The sequence below is a fragment of the Monopterus albus genome, unplaced genomic scaffold, assembly GCF_001952655.1.
Source record: "Monopterus albus unplaced genomic scaffold, M_albus_1.0 scaffold170.1, whole genome shotgun sequence".
In the NCBI taxonomy this organism is placed as follows: domain Eukaryota; kingdom Metazoa; phylum Chordata; class Actinopteri; order Synbranchiformes; family Synbranchidae; genus Monopterus; species Monopterus albus.
The window spans coordinates 1,126,345-1,147,641 of NW_018128050.1; the positions used below are offsets into that span (position 1 = coordinate 1,126,345).

Here is a 21,297-nt window from a genome sequence, read left to right on the forward strand (position 1 = left end):
GTGTGTGGTTTTTGTTGGGGGGGGGGTGGGGGGATTTTTATTTTTTTTTAGCAGTTGTCTCTCAGATGACTTTCACATTAAGTGCTTTCAAAATCAAAGCTCAGTTTTCAGAGTGATTTTAACCACACCATCAGCAAGAGTTTTTCATACTGGTCCCTTCTGGCAGTTTAATTAGCCCACATGAATAAAGATAAGGACAGATGTGTCTCACCCTTCTCTATATGGTTTATGATGATTATTGAAGATCTGTTCCTTGTCTTTGACCTGTTATGTAGTATAAACTTGTCTCGGGCCAAGAGAGAGCTGAGTCAGCTCAACCAGCAGACCTCACCCCTCCTCAAACTGCTCTGCCTGCGTAGAGTCACCCTGACCGCCACCCAGACCCCCAGGCGCACCGGTACATACTCTGTGTGTCTGTGAGCATTACTTAATGTGAATATCTCTCGACTAATTCTCCATGTTCCTCAGTTTTCTAATGTCCTGACACAGGCATGATCCTCATATTGTACTGATAGCTGTGGTTGATTTAAATTAAATTGAATGAATCTGAAGACCGAGCTGAAATTCTGCTTCATCACGAAACCCCCTCGACCAGTCTCTTGACAAAGGACGCTGCACATTTATACATTTCAGAGTAAAGAACTGGTACTGGATGCTGTCAGGTGTAGCTGGCCAAATTCAGATGCAAAAAGATTAAATCCTTTTACCGGAATGTCACTTTTATTCACAATTCTCTATTTGCATGCAGAATAAATTTACTGTTTTTGCCTCTGTAGAACCTCTTTACTTTTCTGTCAGCATGTGGGCAGTTTCTCTGTGCATCTGGCTACATTTAAGAATAAGCAGAAGCAGAGGGATTGTGCAGGTCTCCTTTTCCAGACATAGTTTCACTAATGCATGAGGAAAGAATCAGAATTAAAATCAACAATTCTGAGGCAAGGAAGAATTACTGGACTAACCCATGACATGGCAAATTTCTGCGTGTTTACAACAGGGACAGTGACAACACTTTGTACAGCTAATACATCATTTGTGAGGAAAACTGTTAGAAGTGTCCAGACACCAAATATAAGAGTGTGTTTAGACATACAGGCCCTGTTTAGACTTGGTATTACAATACGTCTCTGTGATCCGAACACTAGTGGACTGTTGAGGCACATCACCGTTCACACCTGTCCTCTCCAAGGTGTCCGCTCATGTTCTGATTTCACTACTGTGACACCTCTGCTTACTTCATTCTGTAACCAGACAAGGGCAATAGTTTCCCTCACTGAAGAAGACGGGCATTGGATTTGTACATGGATGTGCTATGAAAGCTTTCATTATACAGTACATTGACGGCTTTGTTTCGGATGTTTATCTTCATTTTTTTCTATTTTTTTGGCCGTTGGTGTGCTCTCACCACAACAGCCATTACATCCTGCACTGATGACATATTTAACTCTGGCGGCCTTGTCAGAGATGCATCAGGACATATTGGCTTTTGCACAACAAAAGATGTGATCAAATGTGTCCCAGACCACCTTGGCACAAGGTTTCAGTGATGGTTACACTGCACTTAGCACAGTTCATTTGATTCAAGCTTTCAGTGATTTTAATGCGCACTGCACATCATTTACACTAGTTGTAAAGTTGCCACAGGCTGCAGTTGTCCTGGCCTGGTTTTTTGTGCAGCTTGTAACTCACAGCACCAAGGGCTTCACTGCGCTGGAACCATTTTAATTTTGTACTGTATATTATTGAAATATTTTATCAGTTTACAATTTTAAAAAGTGACCGCTTACTCTTACTGTGTTCAGAACAAATACTAAACTAATAGATAGCTTACCTTTAATGAACAAAAGCATTATTGAGAGATGTGGGCATAATTCACTTAATTCACCGTACAAGTCAAAGATGTGATCACACTCGGCGTCTGAAAAACTCTGCGGCCCAAAGTTGAACTGACAAACAGGATCACTTCAGCTGACGTAAACCAAAATAAAAACAGACAGGAAAATGGACATTTGTAAATCTAGTAGCTTTTAATTCAGTCACTGAAACCAAGTCACATTTGTATCTAGCAGTCTGAAATCAGAGCAGCACATAGGACAGTACCTGCTCTGTTGGCCTTTTGTGTGTTTTGCTTTGGAAACCCAGTGGTCCACAAAGCCCCCGCTGCCAGTCTGCAAATCGGATGATCCGCTCCTTAATGTTTGTCAAGCAGCCACTATCATTTGGCTTGGACGGAGGGAGAGGCTGTTCAGTAGCATCAGGGTGAATCTAGGATGACTTAAAGTAAAATTACTCGGTTTTGTTTTTGTGTCTTTCCTCAGTTGTTTCACCTAATTGTGTCTTTCTCTGCAGTGAGTATAGAGGCCGTATGTGCAGACGACTTGCTGTCTGTCATCCTCTATCTGCTGGTGAAGACGGAAATCCCTAACTGGTGAGCTGTAACTCTGAGAGACATCCTTGGCCCCCTCTTGCCTGAGCATCACTCCTGTCTAGGGTTGCAGCGGCATGCCAGTTTTATGGTACACCATAGTCTGAAAATTGACTGTTATCATATTGTGCATATTTGCTTTTTACCGGTATTGAAGAAAAAAAATGTAACAAGCGTGCACCTTTCTTCCCCGACTGCCTGTGAGACTCTGCAACAGGTGCCACACACATGGCAGAGAGAAGGAGGCAGAAATTACCAAACTCCATCTGTCAAATAATAAATTAGGATTAGTTTGGACATCTCAGAAATGGGCACCGTCTTTCCATACAGGTCAGAATGTGTGCCCAGTTTATTGCTTTAATCACAAACAATAAACATGGGTTATAAAATGAGCTATCAAAACAATTTTACACATTGTCTGCTTGTTCGCTCTGACTTGCAAAAGGACTCGCATTGATCTGATCCCAGAAATGCGCACAGACTTTCCTGGCTCATATAAATGAGTGTGTGTGTGTGTGTGTGTGTGAGTGAGTGTGAGTGAAGGCACAGACAGGCCTGGCTGCGCTCGCACACACCTGCAATAAATTAACAACTATTCCGATAATGGTTTAGAGCATCATTGCACCACGTCTCACTACTGTCATAGGTTTTACAAACTAGTCAGTCGATTAGTGGAGAAAATAATGAGCAGGTTGATCCATAATGAAAATAATCAGCTGATTGATCCATAATGAAAATAATCAGCAGCTGCACTTGGATCCAAACTAGTCCAGCAGAGCTGCAGCTTGACCAGCTGCACCAGTCACAACCTGCTGTTGCATCAGTGCATGAGTCAGGCTGGTAATGTGTCGTTATGATATACTGTATAGTGTAACATTTTTCTGCGCCGAGTAGCCTGCTAATACGTTTATTTTAAGTACATTATTGTGTTAATGCTTACTTTTAATTATTATTAATGCAGGACTTCTTTAAAAAGCCTTTTGTTGTATCAGAGGCTACTTTTGCAGTGTGGCATTAGTACTTTTACCTAAGTAAAGGATGTGAATACTTCCTCTACTACAGGTGCTAACATGCAAACTAACCTGTTTTAGTTTTATAGCATGTTTTAGATGTATGCTGTTTTTTTTTTTTTTTTTCTCCTTTTTAATATATGATATGATATTTTCTGTGATTGTTATTATACTAATCTAAGTCCAGTTGATTTTTTTTTTCTAAGGTTTTTTCAGTTTACTATGACCTGGATGACTGAGAATCTGCACACACATGTTATTATACCATGAAAATTCGTACCGTTGTAACCCTTCTCCCGCATGTTGGAGGGAAACAAAAATAAAACAAGAATGACTAAACATACCATTAGAAACAACAGTCACAGTATTGCTACGGTCATGTTAATGCAAGTTCAGCCACACGCAGAGAGAGCTGCCCTGCCTACATATAAATATTATATTTAAATGTGAGAGCCTATATTACTCTCTAATGCAACTTTACTCACTCCGGGAACTTGCTGATCATAGTAAACCCAGAGAATCGAGCGTGAGGAGCAATGATCCCTTAATGCACTAAAAGAGGCTGCCCACTGTGCTATGGAGTCTCTTGCTCGCTCCCTTATTGAGCTGATCTGTCGGAACTGGGGTCTCCCGGATGCGCTATACCTGAAACGGCTTATTGCGCCTGTGAGAAAAAAGGTCCATTCTTTTGAAAAGAGAAGACTAATAAAAAGATATATTTCTCTATATGAAATTTATTATGCATTAACGTATCAAAATAAGCATGTGCACATGGATCCCTTCTGTTTAGGATAAACAGAAAAGACTAACTTCAACTTAGCAGTACACAACATTTATATGAAAAAATGTTACTCTCTGATTGGTCCAAAAACTGTTGGGGAGGAATTGTGGTTTACGATTGGTCCTTCAGTCCGTCCATCCTCCAATCTTCCTCTCTGATCCAATGGTTGTAGACAGCACCCTAAAAGGGAGGAATACCTGCCCTGTCTTAATTCTTACATAGACACCTATTCTTTCTTACCAAGAGACTTTGACACTAACCCCCCTTAGCAATAAAACTTCTCTGCCTGTGTGAGTGTATATTACCCTGTCTTTTGAAGTTGTCTTCTCTTCCTGCTTTAGATTGAATCTCTGTTCCTGCTCTCCTAAAAACTCCAATAAACTTCTAGCCCCCCATCCCATCAGCCAAGTGGTGTGGTAATAAAGTAATTGTGGACCCTCTTTGCTAAAGCTATTAACCTTAAAACTCAGTGTTTTAGTAAACCAGTCTCCTTTGATGTTAAACAGTACTCTAGTTGGCTTACAGAGAAAATACTGACCAGTGATTCAATGCAGACTTAAAATGATATGTAACTACATAAACATAAACACAACTGTGAGAGTAAAACATATAAACTTATGTATGCTATATAATAAAAACCCTAACTAATTATATATTTCTATCTAAAAATGAAAATCACCCTAACACGCCCTTAGTCACTGAGTAGCTGTGTAGGTTGATTTTGTATCTTGTTTGTCTTCAGGATGGCCAACCTGAACTACATCAGGAACTTCAGCTTCAGCCACTCCAATAAAGATGAACTCAGCTACTGTCTGAGTACCTTCGAAGCTGCAGTGGAGTACATCAATCTGGGGAAGCTGCAGGACACACACGCTGTAAGAGACACACATCCACACGTGAGAATAGAATTTTGTTCTGTAATCACACTGTTGTGTCTCTGCAGAATTTGTCGGTAATGAAAATTATCAATGTTTTGTTGTTTCTCTCATGTCAGGGCTCAAGTGAGCTAAACAACATGGTGTTGTTCAAAGAGAGGGTGTTGTCTCAGAGTGCTGCTACACCCATCCACCGTCTGTTTGAGGTGAGCTGCACAAAGCTGGACCACTGCTGCACAACTCGGTGGCTGCTCCATCCCAGCATCCACTAGCTACTTTGAATAAATTAGTAGACAGCCAGAAAGAGAATAACAGATGCCAAACTGTAAACTTTTGGGCTGAATGCTGATGTGGGCACAAAGACTACACAGACATTAGCATTAGCAACTTGTGGAATTGTCGGCTAAGAAAACCAAAGTATTGCTATATATCTTGGCACATGAATAGTGTAACACTATCAGCAGAATGTGTATTGTGTCACCTGTTTGCACATTGGCACACATGTGAGTCCTTTTGTATGCACGAGACAAACGGGGACCCAGTCATAGGAAGTTCCTCCATAGTCCTAATCAAGTTCAAAAGCTCCGCAGGGTACTGTTAACATGCTGACGTTTTGTTACCTTGCAGCATTGGTCTATGCAATATGTTACATTATGTCATAATCATGTTAGCACATTTTAGCCCTTTGAGCTAACAAGACATGTTTTATAGTAAAACATCCAGGTGAACAAGTTCTAATCGATGAATGACTTGTCAGTCACACGTCAAAGGCCACGCTTAGAGAAGAGTAGCATTTAGAACCAAGAAACAGAGTTAAGGCTAAAAAACAACTTAACAGCAAACTGTTAACAACACATTTAATTACAACTTCATTCATTTGATTTTACTGTAGTCTTTACACATCTTTGATTAGTGTCCAAGTATGCGTTATATTGTTGTGTGATATTGGCCAGCGAAGAATCAATCTGATCTAAAACACTTTAGGAAATACGAAAAATGCCCAGCACAATAGTCTAATAGTCCAAATTCAGGACAAGCAAAGGAGGCAAACTGACACCATCAGATGATTTTTTTTTTTTTTTTATTCTTAGAGTATTGATCGATTGTCAGAATAACTGTTAAATAAATTTCAAAATAGTTGCAATGTATTGTGGAAAGCACAGTACTCTAACCCTCACTGAAATGAAGAAGAATGAAAGATGGTTTTGGGAATGTTTCCTGGTATCTCCTAGACCAAATTTGGTTGTCTTGAAAGTGATTGAGGGGGTCACTGAAGAAGTTGTAATTTGTGCTAAATAAGAATTGATTGATTAATTTCTGTCATATTTCATTTGTCTTTGTTGCAGCACATAGCAAAAGGAAACGAGGCAGAGGTTAAACGTCTGCTGAGTGAACGAGAGAGTGATGAGGATTTCAAGATGTGTCACCCCCTCTGCTCCTGTGACCTCTGTGATCTCCAGTTGTCTGGGTCGGCATCCCCACACATTTGTCTTTCTATAGTAGTGGGTACTTTGAGTGAGAATGCATCCCCTAACCTTAAACTCAATCCTCAGAACTATGTGTCTACCTCAAGCCCTTCCCTAACCCTCGTTCTAATCTGAACCTTAAAACCAATTGTGAACATCCAGCTATACCACATATCCTGTAGAGGGTTGCTTGTGGGCTGGAGCCATTCCCAGCTGACACTGGGTGGAAAGTGGGGTGCATCTGAATTGGTCACCAGTCTATCACAGTAACCTTAAAACAGGCCTTTGAAACAATGTTGTCACAGTCAAAAGCAGCTTTATTTAGGCATTTCACACTGCAGAAATGTCCTTATTTACCACAGTTTAAACTGAAAGTGGTCCTAACAATAGAGCAATATACTCAATAACACATCTTTTTTTTTTTTTTCCTCCATGTTCTGGCGCACCATGTGGGTGTTCTTCGCACATCACTAAACAAATCTACATTATATTTAGAGGTGTTCCTAATATTCAGACCCTTTCGTTTATGTAGCCACAGAGGACAAAATTAGAGACCCCTCTGAATATAATGTAGTCCAGCACAACACTGCCTTTAACTACGACCTCAGTAACAAACGTATAATTGAATTTGAACATTTATGACAGTCTCACCAAAACCTGAAACATTTAAATAATGTCACCACTACTGATGGCTCTGTTTGTAGTATTTCTGTTAAAAGCATAAATAGTAGTCCTGTCCATAGCTTCATGCTCATGCATGCAACAGAGTGACACGCTGGAACAGGACAACACATTCACACAGTAGAGTTTCAGTGCATACAAGAGATGTCTGCATCATCTTCATTTATTAATAATTGTTTAGATGTTGAACGTGTGTGTGTGTGTATGCACTGGAATTCCTATTACTTCATATAATCTCTGCATTATAGGTATGTAATGTACAGCAATATTCTGTAGTTTGTAGATACAAATATTCAAAGTGGTATCACTGTAACACAGCCTATTAGTTCTATGATTAATAGATTTTCTTAATAGCTTTGCCTCAATAATCAAATGACAGTTTTTAAATCAAGTTTTTCTCCACATGTAGTTTTTTTTCTGTGCAACATAAGAGCACTTCTTAATCTTTTCCAACAAATAATTAGCAGATTTCAGGAAATAATTAAGCACAGTTGTCTACAGTTTTAACATTTATCACTTATGTGCTTTTGATCAAAATTAGTTTCTTTTCAGTTAAACTGTCTCACTGTTCACATCATCCCGTGACAGTTGTTAAAATATGTCAAGCTCTCAACTGTTATGAATTCGACATGTATAGATAAGTCACTTTAGAAAGAAGTCCCATCCCTTCATTCTCTGCATATTCCAAGTGCTTTTTTTTCCAGTTTTACTATAAGTTTACAGCAGTTAAATGTGCATAAAATGTGGGGGTGGGACCCTTTCCTGAAGCGACTGTAGCTTATACTTTAAATTCTGGTAAACTGATAACCTGGCCAAGGATATTGAGGAAAAAATGTTTGGCTGGCAGCACAGCCGGGCCAAACATCTCACCGGGAATGGCAGGCAGGGTGCAGGGCACCTTCCTGCAGAAGGGGGATGGGGCAAGCCACAGTTGGTGGCAGGCCAGAGTCAGGGTAGACGCTGGCCCACTGTGCCGCTCAACAAATCAAAACTAAAAATCCACCAGTTGTGTTCAGAGCATTTGCTGTGCTCTTTGCTTTTAATTCTCCTTTAGATGTGTCTAGAACTCGACTGAAATCCACCTGTGGCAGACTGAAGTTTTATGTAGACTTATTGACTCAGAGGTTTCTGAAACCACTGAGTCTTATGGCTGTAAACTGTTGAGAAACATCAACTGTGGCCCAGAGAGGATAGTGTCATTTTGTGTCCAAAATGTGACATCATGCTATGAAAAGTCTGAACGGCATTTTGACAATTTCTACCTCATGCTGTTCTTAAAATATTTACAGTGACCAATTATCCATTAAAAATTAAGATCTCTGCTTGCTTTCTTTATTGCCACTTATCACTGTAAACAAGATTGCCATCGGTTTTCTGCCTTTTTTTCCGCCTCACAAAGTAACACTCTCTCCCCTGCTGTTAATGACTTGTGTAAAGTTGCTGGGTTTTTTTTTTACTGTTGAAGGCGGTTGAATGACCCGTCCATCATCACCCTGTTCTCCAGAGATGATCGAGGTTACACTCCGCTGCACGCTGCTGCAGTCTGTGGTGAGGGGCATAAAAAAATGAGATTCTTTTGTAATGCAAATTCTAATTTACACATAAAATGGATGAACCAAACTCTGTGTTTCAGGTCAGGCCCAGCTGATTGACGTGCTTGTGCGTAAAGGAGCGCCGGTTAATGCCACAGACTACCACGCCCTCACACCACTGCACCTGGCCTGCCAACGGGGATACCAAGGAGTCACGGTGAACACACACACTCCTACAGTGCAAAACTAGTTAGTGTGTGATACATGATACTATTCACTCTTGAATTTAGGCCACAGTTACAAACACACCATGTGCTATTGTTAGTTAAGCTACTGGATGTAAACAGTGTTTTATCTATCAATGCAGACACTCTGGTTTTAGAAATTGGTGTTAATGTAGAGTAGGATACGTTAGCCGCATGGCTAATCCCCAAAAAATCGAAAGTTTTAGGCTGCAAACATGAAGGAAGCCACTCGGCTAGACTTGTCACAATGTAGCCGTACACGCCTACAACGCTCCCCCTGCAGCTCCTCAGCCCCTGCCCTAGGCGCCCCTTACGTTAAAACAGCAGGGGGTTGCGTTTTACTGGACTCAGTCTGAATACTGGTGTACTTTGTGTCCTCTAGCTGCTGCTGCTGCACTACAAGGCGAATGCGGACTCTCAGGACAATAACGGCAACACGGCGCTGCACCTTGCCTGCATGTATGGACATGAGGACGTAAGTCAAACAGTGGCACTCCTTATTATGACTACTTTTTCAGCACAGACCCTGAATTTTATTTATCATTCAGTCCAGTAGTTCCCAAACCTTTTTGCTTTTGAGCTCTTTATACAAAGCAATATGTATTTGCAAATCCTCATTATGGGTCTGTAAGCTGTGAGCAGGTCAGTGGGTTATACTTAATCTATTTTGTATCAAATTTATCAGATCAATTCATTCCAGATAAAAGAAGCAAAGATTAAAGTTTGAAAAAAGAGAAATGTCTCTGATGCAGAATTTAGCTTTTTAAATTATTTTCTACTCCATTAAGGTTTGCCACCATATCATTCTTTAAAAATCATTCTTCAACATTAGTTTGCATCTAGTAACTTTTGTATTTTTTTTTACATTTTATGGCCTAAACATTTAATGAACTACTTTAAAATGTAAAGGAGACAGAAAATTTCTCTTCAAATGAACAAGAGGGGGTTCTGGGAACAAGATGTGTGACATCATGTTCACTGTGTGTCAGTGTGTGAAGGCCCTGGTATACTACGACATCCAGACTTGCCATCTGGACCTGCAGAATGATAAAGGTGACACAGCGTTGCACATGGCGGCTCGCTGGGGTTACGAAGGAATCATCCAGGTGTTGCTGGAGAATGGAGCAAGCACCGACATCCCCAACAGGAACAAAGAGTCCCCGCTGCAGTGTGCACTAAACTCTAAGGTCAGCAACACATGGATTAGTATGTTTCCAAACTGTTCAGAGCTCAGTGTGGAGAATCAAAAGAAAGCCAGGTGCAGGTTTTCACTTTGCAGAGGTGTTTTCTCACCACAATTTAATCTCATAGAAACAGTCAGTATATCAGATCATTTCAACAATTCTCTGTGTGCTGAAGCTTATCTTGTATTCATTTTCATACATTTCCATTCTCATCAATTTCGATGATGTTCCTGTTTTTGTCTGCACCACCACCTGGACTATGTGGTAGGGAGTCAGGATCCAAAACCAGCTGAAATGACTGGAAACCAAGAGTCACCTGAGGCAGTTTGGCTGGTTAAACACACAAAATGATCATCTTTGGAATCACCCACACTCTGTGAACTGCTGATTTAAAAAGTCTTTAACTAATTGGTATCAGAGATCTTATAGGGGGCCCTGGTTAGGTTAGGACAGGGGGACCCAGATGCAGTTCCCGTCTATCCACATAGCCAGTCTCCCTAGCCAACAAAATGGATGAACTCCTTCTCGTCATCCGGACTAATTCCGACTTCTCACACTCTGCTGCTCTATGCTTCACGGAGACTTGACTCAGCGACTCCATCTCGGACAGCTCAATAGAAATACCGGGCTTCCAGGGGCACAGAGCAGATTGCGTAGTTATCCAGGAAAACGAGAGGAACACTTTTGTAAACTACCTTTTTATTTATTAAATACAGTAATAATATAGCGCCTTTGTGCTTGCTGCTGTTGTGCTGTTCATTGTGTGTCGCTTCTGCACGAGCTGGCTGTTGCAGCAGCATGCTTGTTGCTGTGCCCTTCTCCTGTAGTACATCTCTCTCTAAATCATCGCAGTGTTGTTAAAAACACAACCAGAGAGCAGGAGCTGGTCTGTCAGTGTGTGAGAGAGAGAGAGAGGGAAAGAACAGGACAGGACAGGGAAGTGAACAGGACAGGGAACGGATGAGGGAAACAATACACTTTGTACAGCTCTGTGATTAAATAAGATTGTACCCAGTAAAAATAGAAAATCAGTGAGTGAGGGGAAATTATCTACTTAAGTAATCACAGATTGCATCCTTCTATAAAAAAAAAGTGATAATCAAATTGGGTGACCAAATATAGGCTATTTGGGTGGCTGTTAATGTACCTGGGCAGCCCACCCAAATAAAGGCTACGTTGGGGAAACACTGGTCTGACCAGTAGGTCATGGAGGGGATGTAAGGTGTTCTCCATGTGCAGCATCTTCTTCTCTACAACCAGCTCACTATCTTTTTGTTGGTATCATTCACGTAAGTCAAAAAGGAAAAGTAGTAGCATTTCATGCACAAGTGCATTTTATTTTCCTGTAGATCCTCGTGTTGTTGCAGTCGACTCAGAATGACCGTCAGGGCGGCGGGCTTGACATAAGTCCGATCTTCTCTCCTTTCTCTGGTTCCTCGGTATGGATTAGCATATCTAGCACTCATGCAAGCAACTGTGTTTCGTTATAGAAGGCCAGTTTTAGCCTATCTCTAACCCTAGGGTTAGGTCTGAGGGATTTTTATCTGACTTGTGTGTCCTCTTCCTCTCAGTCTCCCAGCCGCTCCCCTCTGGCCTCTGATTGCAATATCCGCCGCTCTAGCACCTCCTCTCTGGGCTCCAAGGCTAAACTGGAGGGAGAACGAGTCCGACACCGAGAGGTAAGGTACAGCATCCTGACGGTATGGGATGTGCTCCACACTGACTTGCTCTCAGCTCTAAATCTATTTGAAATCAGACCTGAAATGCAACTGGAAAGAAAGTAGGTCAACCATAGGAATAAGCACTAAAGCAAAACAATGTTCATATCAGTCTGACACTTTAAAAACTAATCAAGCAAGGTGCAAGCCAGTTGTGAATCTAGCTAGTGGCCAAAACAAGATCTGAGGCCGTTTTGGATTAGCTGTTTCATACTGTATTTGTAGACTGAGTAGTTGTCTTCATTTAATTGTGTGCGTACTGCTGATTATACCACAAAATACTATTATACTGTAGTGCGCTGGGGGGTAGGTGGTGCTGACTGAGCTTCCTCAATGGCCAGACATTGTTGTTCCAGAGTTAGTGAGTTCGCGTTGATGTGGGGTGGGGTGGAGGGCAGCTTGGGCATGCTGAGCAGAGGGTGCTGGTGGGACTAAGGGGTTTTGGCCTTCATGCAAATAGTTGTGTTGTTGGTGGTGTTCAGTAATCAAGGCAGTGCTGTGGGGTCGCGCTGTAAGACGCACACAACGCCAGCATGAAAGACTCTGGCTCAGTCTGTTCCTCCAGCCTTCGTTACAAAAACCTGTCTGATTATGCCTCGGCCCCGCTGTGGCCAGGGCTATTGTGTTTTCAGGCCATCCTCAGTAGAGTGCTTCAAGTTCTGGGCTCCACTGTCTCCCAGGACAGTCGTACTGGACCACATTATATTCAGAGGTGTTAATAATATTCTCACCCTCTCATGTAGCTGTGGAGGACAAAAATACAGAGATGCCTCTGAATATAATGTGGCCCAGTACAACACTACCTTTAACTATGACCTCAATAATAAACATAGTTGGATTTATACATTTGACAATTTCACCAAAAACAAACATTTTGAGCTTCATAAACACAAATGTTAAAGCAGAAGTGTTGCATTGACGAGTATACAACAGTCCAGGTGGACCTAAGTGTTTAGTGTATGTACTGTATGTGCATCATATAAAGATTTTTCCTATCAAACTTCTAATGGGATCCAAATGAAGTAGCAGTAATCTAAGTAGGAGCTGAAGAACTGTTGTGTTCAGTAGTTGATGTACTCTATAAAAGAGCTGTATTGACGTCTTCCATAGTTCTTGGTTTTACAAAAGTGGAATCAAATACAGAATTTGTTCAACTGCTGAAGAATAAGCTGCTGATGTTGTGTTGATGTGAGACAGGTGGAGAAACTGCTGCGTGCCGTGGCAGATGCTGATGTGGAGATGGTGAGAAAAGCCACCTCACACTTTATCCATCTGAACATGCTGTTGTGCAGACATCAGGAGTTGGTGCTGCTTCATCTCTGGGTGTTTGTGTTTCAGGTGCGTTATCTGTTGGAGTGGATGGATGAGGAAGAGGAAGATCAAGGACAAATTCAGTCTGAGGCTCTGCTCTGCCACCCACTATGTCAGTGTCCGAACTGTGCTCCCACTCAGAAGGTCTGACTGGAACATCACACAAACACACCATATAACAACAAGGACTACTACTAACAGTGTGGCACATAGTATTTTACATAAAAGCTAAGTATTACAACATTTACAGTAAAACAAGGTCAAATAAAATAAAATAGAATAAAGTTAAGCTTAAACTGTATGACAAGAAAAGCACCTCAGGAGAAACCATTGCTGTAATAATTTAAACTTTTTAGCAGAAAGTATGACTGTGGACAGATACTGTACATTAGTAGACACGTAGAATGTTTGTTAATGTCCGTTTAGTGACAAAAAAAGAAGTGAAACATGACTATATGCTGCAGTGTGACTTGTCTGCATCTGATCCTGTGCCTGCAGCTGTCCGCTCTGCAGGCCGGAGCTCTTAATGTTAACAGTCGTAACACTGACGGCTTCACACCGCTCCACGTTGCTGCCCTGCATGGTCACTTGGCACTGGCTACCCTGCTGATCCGTCACGGAGCCAACGTCAATGCACGCACCAATCAGAGCGCTACACCGCTTCACCTGGCCAGCCAGAACAGCCACGTCCAGGTATGAGCAAAGCGGACAAGGAAGTGGTTAACATGAGGGTGTATTCGCTCAACATACAGTGGGTACGGAAAGTATTCAGACCCCCTTAAATTTTTCACTCTTTGTTATATTGCAGCCATATGCTAAAATCATTTAAGTTCATGTTTTTCCTCATTAATGTACACACAGCACTCCATACTGACAGAAAAACACAGAATTTTTGACATTTTTGCAGATTTATTAAAAAAGAAAAACTGAAATATCACATGGTCATTCTGTGTTTTTCTGTCAATATGGGGTGCTGTGTGTACATTGAGGGAAAAAATGAACTTAAATGATTTTAGCATATGGCTGCAATATAACAAAGAGTGAAAAATTTAAGGGGGTCTGAATACTTTCCGTACCCACTGTAAATACCACAAACAGAGTTGATGAGAGCACAGCAGTTTTTCCATCCCAGCCTCATGCCGAGTTGGTATCTGTACAGCATATGTCAGTCTGACTGTTTATGGGTTTATTGTGTTGAAGTTGGAATTCATCAGAGGTGTCTTACCTGACAAGGTGATGTAAGCTTTTTGTTTTGTTTTTGGTCTTCATTCATCTACAATAACAAACAGTCATTTACTGTATGGCAGGAATGTGTTTGTAGCTAACCCAACATATTTAATGGATATTAAATTAAGGTACTTCATTGCACTGCTGCAAAACATTCATGCTCTCTTGTATTTTGGCCTCCTCCTGCCACGTCTCAAAGTTTGCTGGATCCTTTGGGCTCCTGACTGGTCCCTGTGGTCGGTCTGCCTACTGAACCTTGAGCTCTCAGGCAGCACTGGCCTCATTTCTATGTACTAGGAATTAACCCTAGCCATCTTCGCCCACTGGATCGCTCGCCTTCCCTGGATTTAAGACGTGATTTCGTATTAGGTTTGCCCTGGTAAATGCCAGAATGCAAGAACTTTAAGTTGAGAAATTACTCTGTTGCAAATTTGGGTCTGGATTGAATCATTTTTGTTTATTCTCCACCTGAAGAAGTGATTGTGTCTCTTTCTCCTTGGTGTGTTCAGATGGTGAGGTTTCTGCTTGAGTGCAACGCCAAACTGAATAAGAAAGATCACTATGGCAACACACCTCTGATGCATGCCTGTCTCCGTGGAAACCTAGAGACAGCCACCACACTGTTACAGGTAAACATGCACAAACAAAGGTTTGTCAGTGACATAAGTTCGTGTTAAGTGAAAGCTTGAATGTTTGTGCAGAGCAATGCGTTGATGAATATAGCAAACCTTCAGGGGAACACGGCCCTCCATGAGGCAGTGCGAGGCGGACACCAGGCGGTGGTGGAGCTGCTGCTCAAGGGTGGAGCCTCGCCCGAGATCAGGAACAAGAGGCAGCAGACGCCACTGGACTGTGCCTACGAACTGGGAGGCAAGGTAGTACAAGGAATTGCCTTGGCCGTTTTGCCTCTTAAGATCCTCAGTTTTTCCTGCAAAAGACTCATGTCCACGGTCCTAAAGGCAAGGTTTCAGTTCTTTTGAAACCTAGGACCTGTTGTTGGGGAAGATTGTCAGTCTTCTATCCATTATCTATGCCACTTATCCTGAAGAGGGTCACGGGGGAGGGGCTAGAACCAATACCAGCTGACAGTGGGCGAGAGGCGGGGTACATCCCGGATAGGACTCCAGTCTGTGACAGGGCTGATACTTGGAGGTAGACAACTGCACACCCACACTCACTCCTACAGGCGATTTAGTCGCCAGTCAACCTAAGCTGCATGTCTTTGGACTGTGGGAGGAAGCCGGAGCACCCAGTGAGAACCCACGCAGTCACAGGGAGAACATGTAGGTTGGGTCGGCCTGGGTATTTCTATAACCATTCATTCCATTTCAGTTGTATTTGTATAGCACCAAATCACAACAACAATCATCTCAGGGCACTTTAGTCGGTAAAATCTAGACATTATTAGTTGGCTAAAGCCTGAGGAAGATTAAACAATTTAGTCTGCTGATGTAAAAGTACTGTGGTCGTCCGCAGGGTGATAAGAATGCTGCGTGGTAAATGCTTACCAGTGGAGGAGGACAGACTGCAAGCATACAGTAACGAGCATAAGAATTCTTAACTCTGAGTAACGTTTCACTTCAGCCAGTGTCATTCTGTCCTTCACTGCACAGCTTCTGCCTGCTGTGCCTCGTGTGTGGAGGAGCTGAGCTCCCTCCTCAGGTCAAACACCCTAACCATATTTTCCAATCCACTATTCTCACTTGCTGGTCTCTTGGTGTAGGCCTACTGATAAAATGCTCCTTTAAAACCCCAAGGACCTGGAAGTCAGTTGCATCAATGAAAAGGGATGACTATGCCTGGACTAAATTTACACCCTAATCTGCATTACAGATCAGCTTTTTATTAATTTCAGTGAGTCAAAATTAAGCTGTGCAACAATGTGTGATGAAGAATTGTCACTGATGAAAAGCACAACAACAATAGGAACAGTAACATTTATGTTTGTGTCTGCAGAACACTGAGATCCTGAGAGCTTTGCAGAAAGCATCCGGACTTTCCCCTGAAGCTGAACCAGTCAAACTTCTCTCCGTGCCCAAAGGAGCTCTGGGTAGCTCAGATCTGAATGTTTTTTCCCTAATATGCCACAAATCCTTGATAATGTTGTCCTCTAAGAGAAGCTGTCATTTATTTCAAGCATTGGAACAAAACCAGTGAACAAAACCACACTGAATTGTCTGATATTCAGATTTAACATACGTTGTGTCAGAGTGCTACAGGTTAGACTTTATAGCACAACTCTTAAAGTGAAGTTCAGATCAAGTCAGAAATCCAGTGATCTTCTGTCATTCACTGATCAGGACCGAATGTCCCTTATTGTCACTGTAGCCCATTCGTTTGTGCAGCATCTGAAGACGCAGGAACACTCCAGCCACAGGAGACAGAAGCCGGCTCAGTCCATCAACAGGTAGGTTGCCAACAAGCTCCACTCAGGCAGATAAAATGATGAATATTTGTGATGACTCTGTTGAAAGCATTGTTTAGTTTGATGTGCTTTGCTTCAGGATTCAGCAGATGAAGAAAGGTACCTCTGGTCCTGCCCCCAGGAGTTCACCAATCCTGAATCAGGTAACGGTGCACATTCTTAAAAATCCCTGATCTCAGAGCGCCCTGGTGGCCGAATACTTGCGGTACATGAGTAGCATTGTTTTTCCTCAGTAGTTGCACTCCTCATTCCTGGCAGCAGTTTAGCCAGTGTAAAATTATAGGAGGCGGTTCTTTATACAGAAGGCACAGCAATGCAGTCTTTGTCATCAGCGAGCTTGGCAATTTATTTCTATCAATATTATAACCAACCTTGATTAATACTCGATTTTCTGGCCATATAACCACAGTGGTATTTGAAAGTTATAAAACAAATTCAGCATTCCCTTTTTCTTTTTTTTTTTCTTTTTTTTTCTTTTTTTACATAAATTAGATATATACACATTTTTAATAGTGTCCTATAATTAATCTCAGTTTGCAGTGTTTCAAATTTTTATTGTGTGGTCTAGCTGTGTCATGTCTTTCTTTGACCTTCCATGAATAAACAATCCTATCCAGATGAGGCTTTAAATTCATAAAGCTTTGCTTGAACCACATTCACATCACATCATTTACATTTTTATGCCCCTACTGGTGGAAAGATTCAAACCAGCCTGTCCCATTTAAATGGGGTGGGTGTGGTGCAGCAGTGTCTTGGTTTGGGGGTTTAGCTTCTAAAGGCTCAGTCTTGTTTAATTAGAAAATGTGATGTAGAATGTAACACTGGATTGCCAAAAGATTGTACTTTTTACCCCACCATACTTATTTGACAGCTTTAGTTGCTGTTTTCTTTGCAGCTAAACATTTTACTGAACAACAGTACCCTATATCACACTAACTCCATCCTGACCAGCTGCAGAAATAAAATGCTCTTTACACATTCATTTATCATTAACAATAAATACATTACAGTATATTGTTAAAACAGTCATACGGGCATTATGAGTAGCCTGATTTTACTATTGATACTTTAAGTACACTGTGGCAACATTTTCATTGTACAACTTTTACTTTTGAGTACTTTTAATAATGCAGTACTGCAGCTTTCAGGATCTAAATACTTTGCCCAGTTGAGCATTGAGCTTATCTTTTTGTATCCTTCTGGAGATGATTCTCTCTCCTGGTCTGACCTGTCATTAATGTAATTACTGTTTTGAGTTGTGTGAGGATGGAGCCATCAGTGAGTGAGTCGTCTTCTGTGCTTCTCTTCGGGCGCAGTGCAGATTTAACAGGACCTTGACGTTGTCTGTGTAGAGGCACTAAATCAGTAAATGCCACAGACATTGTACATGAAACTGTAGCATGACCGCCTGTAGTCGGACAGATGTGCGCTGATGTGTAGACTATTTGCAGCTATTTTTAGGTAGGTTTACAGGGAGTCCCCAGCGGTGGCTATACGTATGCACCACTGTGTTGCTCATTACAACCTAGAACTGCTAGTGTGACTCCAAATGTTAACCTTTGTCTTATGACTTGACCTTGATTTTTCTTTGCAGAGGAGGTTGAGAAGAGGGGAGACAGTGGAGATCAGCAGCCCCTCGGTAGGCCTGGATGGAGGCCCCTGGCTGAAGCAGCGGCCCCTGGGTCGCTGTCACACCTTGGACTCTGGAGAACATACACCAGAGCAGCTGGCGTCAACACAAACTCCAAACACATGTGAATACTCTCCAAAAGAGAGTGATCAGACAGATGACACACACACTCCCAAAACCACTGATGACACTCCGTCAGCAGGTGCTCAGGTGTCCAGAGATGCAGACAATACACAGCCTGATATTAATGAAATCGACTCCACTGATTACTCTTCCTGTACAGGTAGCAAGACCTTACTGTCCCTGCCATCTGATGCATCAATGCACACTGATTATGTGTTTTTAGACCCTCAGGGTAATACTATAGCCAACTGGTCTGATTCTCAGTCAGAGGGCTCTGACAGCAACAGCCAAAGTCTCTGCCTTGCAAATGGAGCGTTAAAGGAGACCTGATGACCACACTGTGATCAGAGCTGGGTTCTTGCATTCAGAAAGCAAGGATGGAAGCTCTGGTCCTGCCCACCGGGCCGACCTCTGCTCTTACATACAGAGGTGATCAAAGAGACATCAAGCATCCACCAGAAACGGGTGCAGTCAAGTCAGTGAGGCTGTAGCTGAAGTGAAGACCTTGTCGGGAGACTTTATGTATGTCAGCGAATCACTGAACAAAGAATACTACTGATACTAATACTGAATAAAGAATACTTTGTGAAGGTTTAGCTGTCAAAGAAGGAACTGTTCAGTGTATGACAAAACTGTTTGTAAGGAAGAAAGAACACAATTTAGGAACAGATGTAACACTGAGTCTCCGCACAAACTGAGCTGCCTTGTATTAAAGCAGTGGCCCCTGCTAGAAAAATACAGTGACCGCTGACTTAAACTACCTGCTGTCAGGACCGCAACACATAACCTTCCATGGTTTTTACTTTACAGAAACAGCGCAGACAAGGTTAAATGGAAGGGGTTAGAGGGTCACTTCTCCCATATTGCAAACATTTCCTTACATACCTCTACTGGTGTCTGGTCATGCACAGTGTTTTTTTGTTTTGTTTTGTTTTGTTTTTTGTTCAGGTTTTGAGGTATCAGATTTCTGCCACCACTGTGAAGCAGTGGAAGTGAGCACAGTTTATTTTGTTGCGCTCACAGTTTTGAAATGTTAAACTTTAAAAAATTAAACACCAACTTGTCTGATATTTAATAGCCCACATTTGATTGTCCAGTTTTTTGGTTCTGTAAGAGGAGCAGTCTTAATTTTAATTAGGTTCTTCTGAATAGCTCCTCTTGAAGTTGATTTTTGATTTTTATAATTTAAGTGGTCGGGGGGGCCTAGTGTGAGCCCTGCACAGCTTTTGGTGAGTGACAGCAGCGCACAGACTGACTTGCTGTCAGTAATGCTTGTTACATGATCTGCAGGGTATTGTGGCTCATGAGCTACATTCATGTGCTGTTTTGTTCACCTATATGCAAATATTGTGTGATCAGTGTGGGGCTGCCCTCTGAACGTGGAATAGTCGAATCATTAGGCGAGAGACCTGTCAGTCAACTGAGACTCTTCTAGTTGAGCCTCTGTTTTTATTTTGTTATGTATTTTTTGTCAGCGAGTGTGCAGGATGAACATGAAGGAGCTGCTCTGGTGGCACGTGGTGGCCCAGCACCTCACTGGGACTGTGCTGGGTCATCTTTTCATTTGTCACAGGTCTGTATGTATTTTATAGGACAACTTTATTAAATCATGCTGTGCTAATGTTGGTGTGCTCATTTTTCTGTTCCTCATTATTCCCTGGTCGCCAGCCTATATATTCAATTCTTTCAGTCACTTGCTGGTTCACATGTTCACTTCATCTGTTATCTGTACCTCGTTCGTTTTCCTGGATCAACTCTTCGGATTACAACTCTGCTACTCCTGACTTGTGCTCCGTGCCAGTTCACCACTCGTGGTTTGTTTTCCTTTTTCTTGCTTTCAGTGGGACACTTAATTTTGGACATTACCCCTGTCAACCGCTGGATTGTATCCAGAATTTGTTGTCTTTTTTATTTACCCACTCTGGGGCCCTTAGTTAGATGTTGGAGTGTAGTTTTACTGCTCCTGTTTGTTCCTGTCAGTTTGAGTACCCGGTTGTTCCTATAGTTTTCTCATTCCTCTTTGCTTTTTAGTAATTTATTCTTATTAAAACAGAGTCTAGTCAGGGTCTGCATTTTTGGGTCCTTCCTGTGCCAGAGCCTCACATATGTCTTTGGTAGAAACTTGTTAAACACTGTTTGCAGGGAAATAAGATGTACTAAACCCTAACCTTAAGTAATCAATGAACTAAGCCAGACCAATGCCTTGTTTCTACCATTAACCACTTGAGATGAATATTGTATCAAAACATACACACATCTAGTGTCTTTGTGGGACTAAATTTTACTCAACTAATTGTAACCAGTGCCTAACTAGGGTTGCAGCAGTATCCTGGTTTCATAGTATGCCATGATTTAACTAGAGGAATCCATTTCCTGTCGTAAATGTGTGTGGATGCTGATAAGCTGAAAGATCATCCTGAAAATGCCTGAAATCAATAGCTGAAAGATGAGAAGAAATGGCTGAAGTTCTTTGTTGAAATAGTTGAGAAGAAATGTTTGAAGATTTGTTGAATAATCTGAAGGATGAGATGCAATAAAGTAGGAATGGCCTTGAAGAGCTGAACATTTTGATACCTGAATGGCTTTTCTAGCTGAACGTATGCTGAACTAATAAAATGCTGAACATTTTGACACCTGAAAGGCATATCTACCTGAAAGTATGCTGAA

The 21,297-nt window shown here is 41.8% G+C and overlaps 1 protein-coding gene across 6 annotated transcripts in view; it reads left to right on the forward strand.

Annotated features, from left to right (window-relative positions):
- ankrd27 (ankyrin repeat domain 27 (VPS9 domain)) overlaps positions 1-21,069 on the forward strand; it is a 34,592-nt gene extending 13,523 nt beyond the window's left edge. For 4 of the 6 annotated variants that reach the window (XM_020615758.1, XM_020615757.1, XM_020615759.1 and 1 more), the window contains 20 exons: positions 276-397; positions 2,347-2,425; positions 4,956-5,109; positions 5,208-5,294; positions 6,435-6,556; positions 8,701-8,783; positions 8,869-8,984; positions 9,395-9,487; positions 10,002-10,199; positions 11,546-11,635; positions 11,768-11,875; positions 13,112-13,156; positions 13,253-13,369; positions 13,724-13,918; positions 14,962-15,081; positions 15,154-15,327; positions 16,409-16,502; positions 16,781-16,859; positions 16,957-17,020; positions 18,472-21,069. In XM_020615758.1, the coding sequence (XP_020471414.1) occupies positions 276-397; positions 2,347-2,425; positions 4,956-5,109; positions 5,208-5,294; positions 6,435-6,556; positions 8,701-8,783; positions 8,869-8,984; positions 9,395-9,487; positions 10,002-10,199; positions 11,546-11,635; positions 11,768-11,875; positions 13,112-13,156; positions 13,253-13,369; positions 13,724-13,918; positions 14,962-15,081; positions 15,154-15,327; positions 16,409-16,502; positions 16,781-16,859; positions 16,957-17,020; positions 18,472-18,960 (2,629 nt within the window). In that variant the 3' untranslated portion in view covers positions 18,961-21,069. The remainder of the gene's footprint in view (positions 1-275; positions 398-2,346; positions 2,426-4,955; positions 5,110-5,207; positions 5,295-6,434; positions 6,557-8,700; positions 8,784-8,868; positions 8,985-9,394; positions 9,488-10,001; positions 10,200-11,545; positions 11,636-11,767; positions 11,876-13,111; positions 13,157-13,252; positions 13,370-13,723; positions 13,919-14,961; positions 15,082-15,153; positions 15,328-16,408; positions 16,503-16,780; positions 16,860-16,956; positions 17,021-18,471) is intronic. The other 2 variants (XM_020615760.1, XM_020615763.1) reach the window with 2 other exon arrangements.
- The last annotated feature ends 228 nt before the right edge of the window (positions 21,070-21,297 follow it).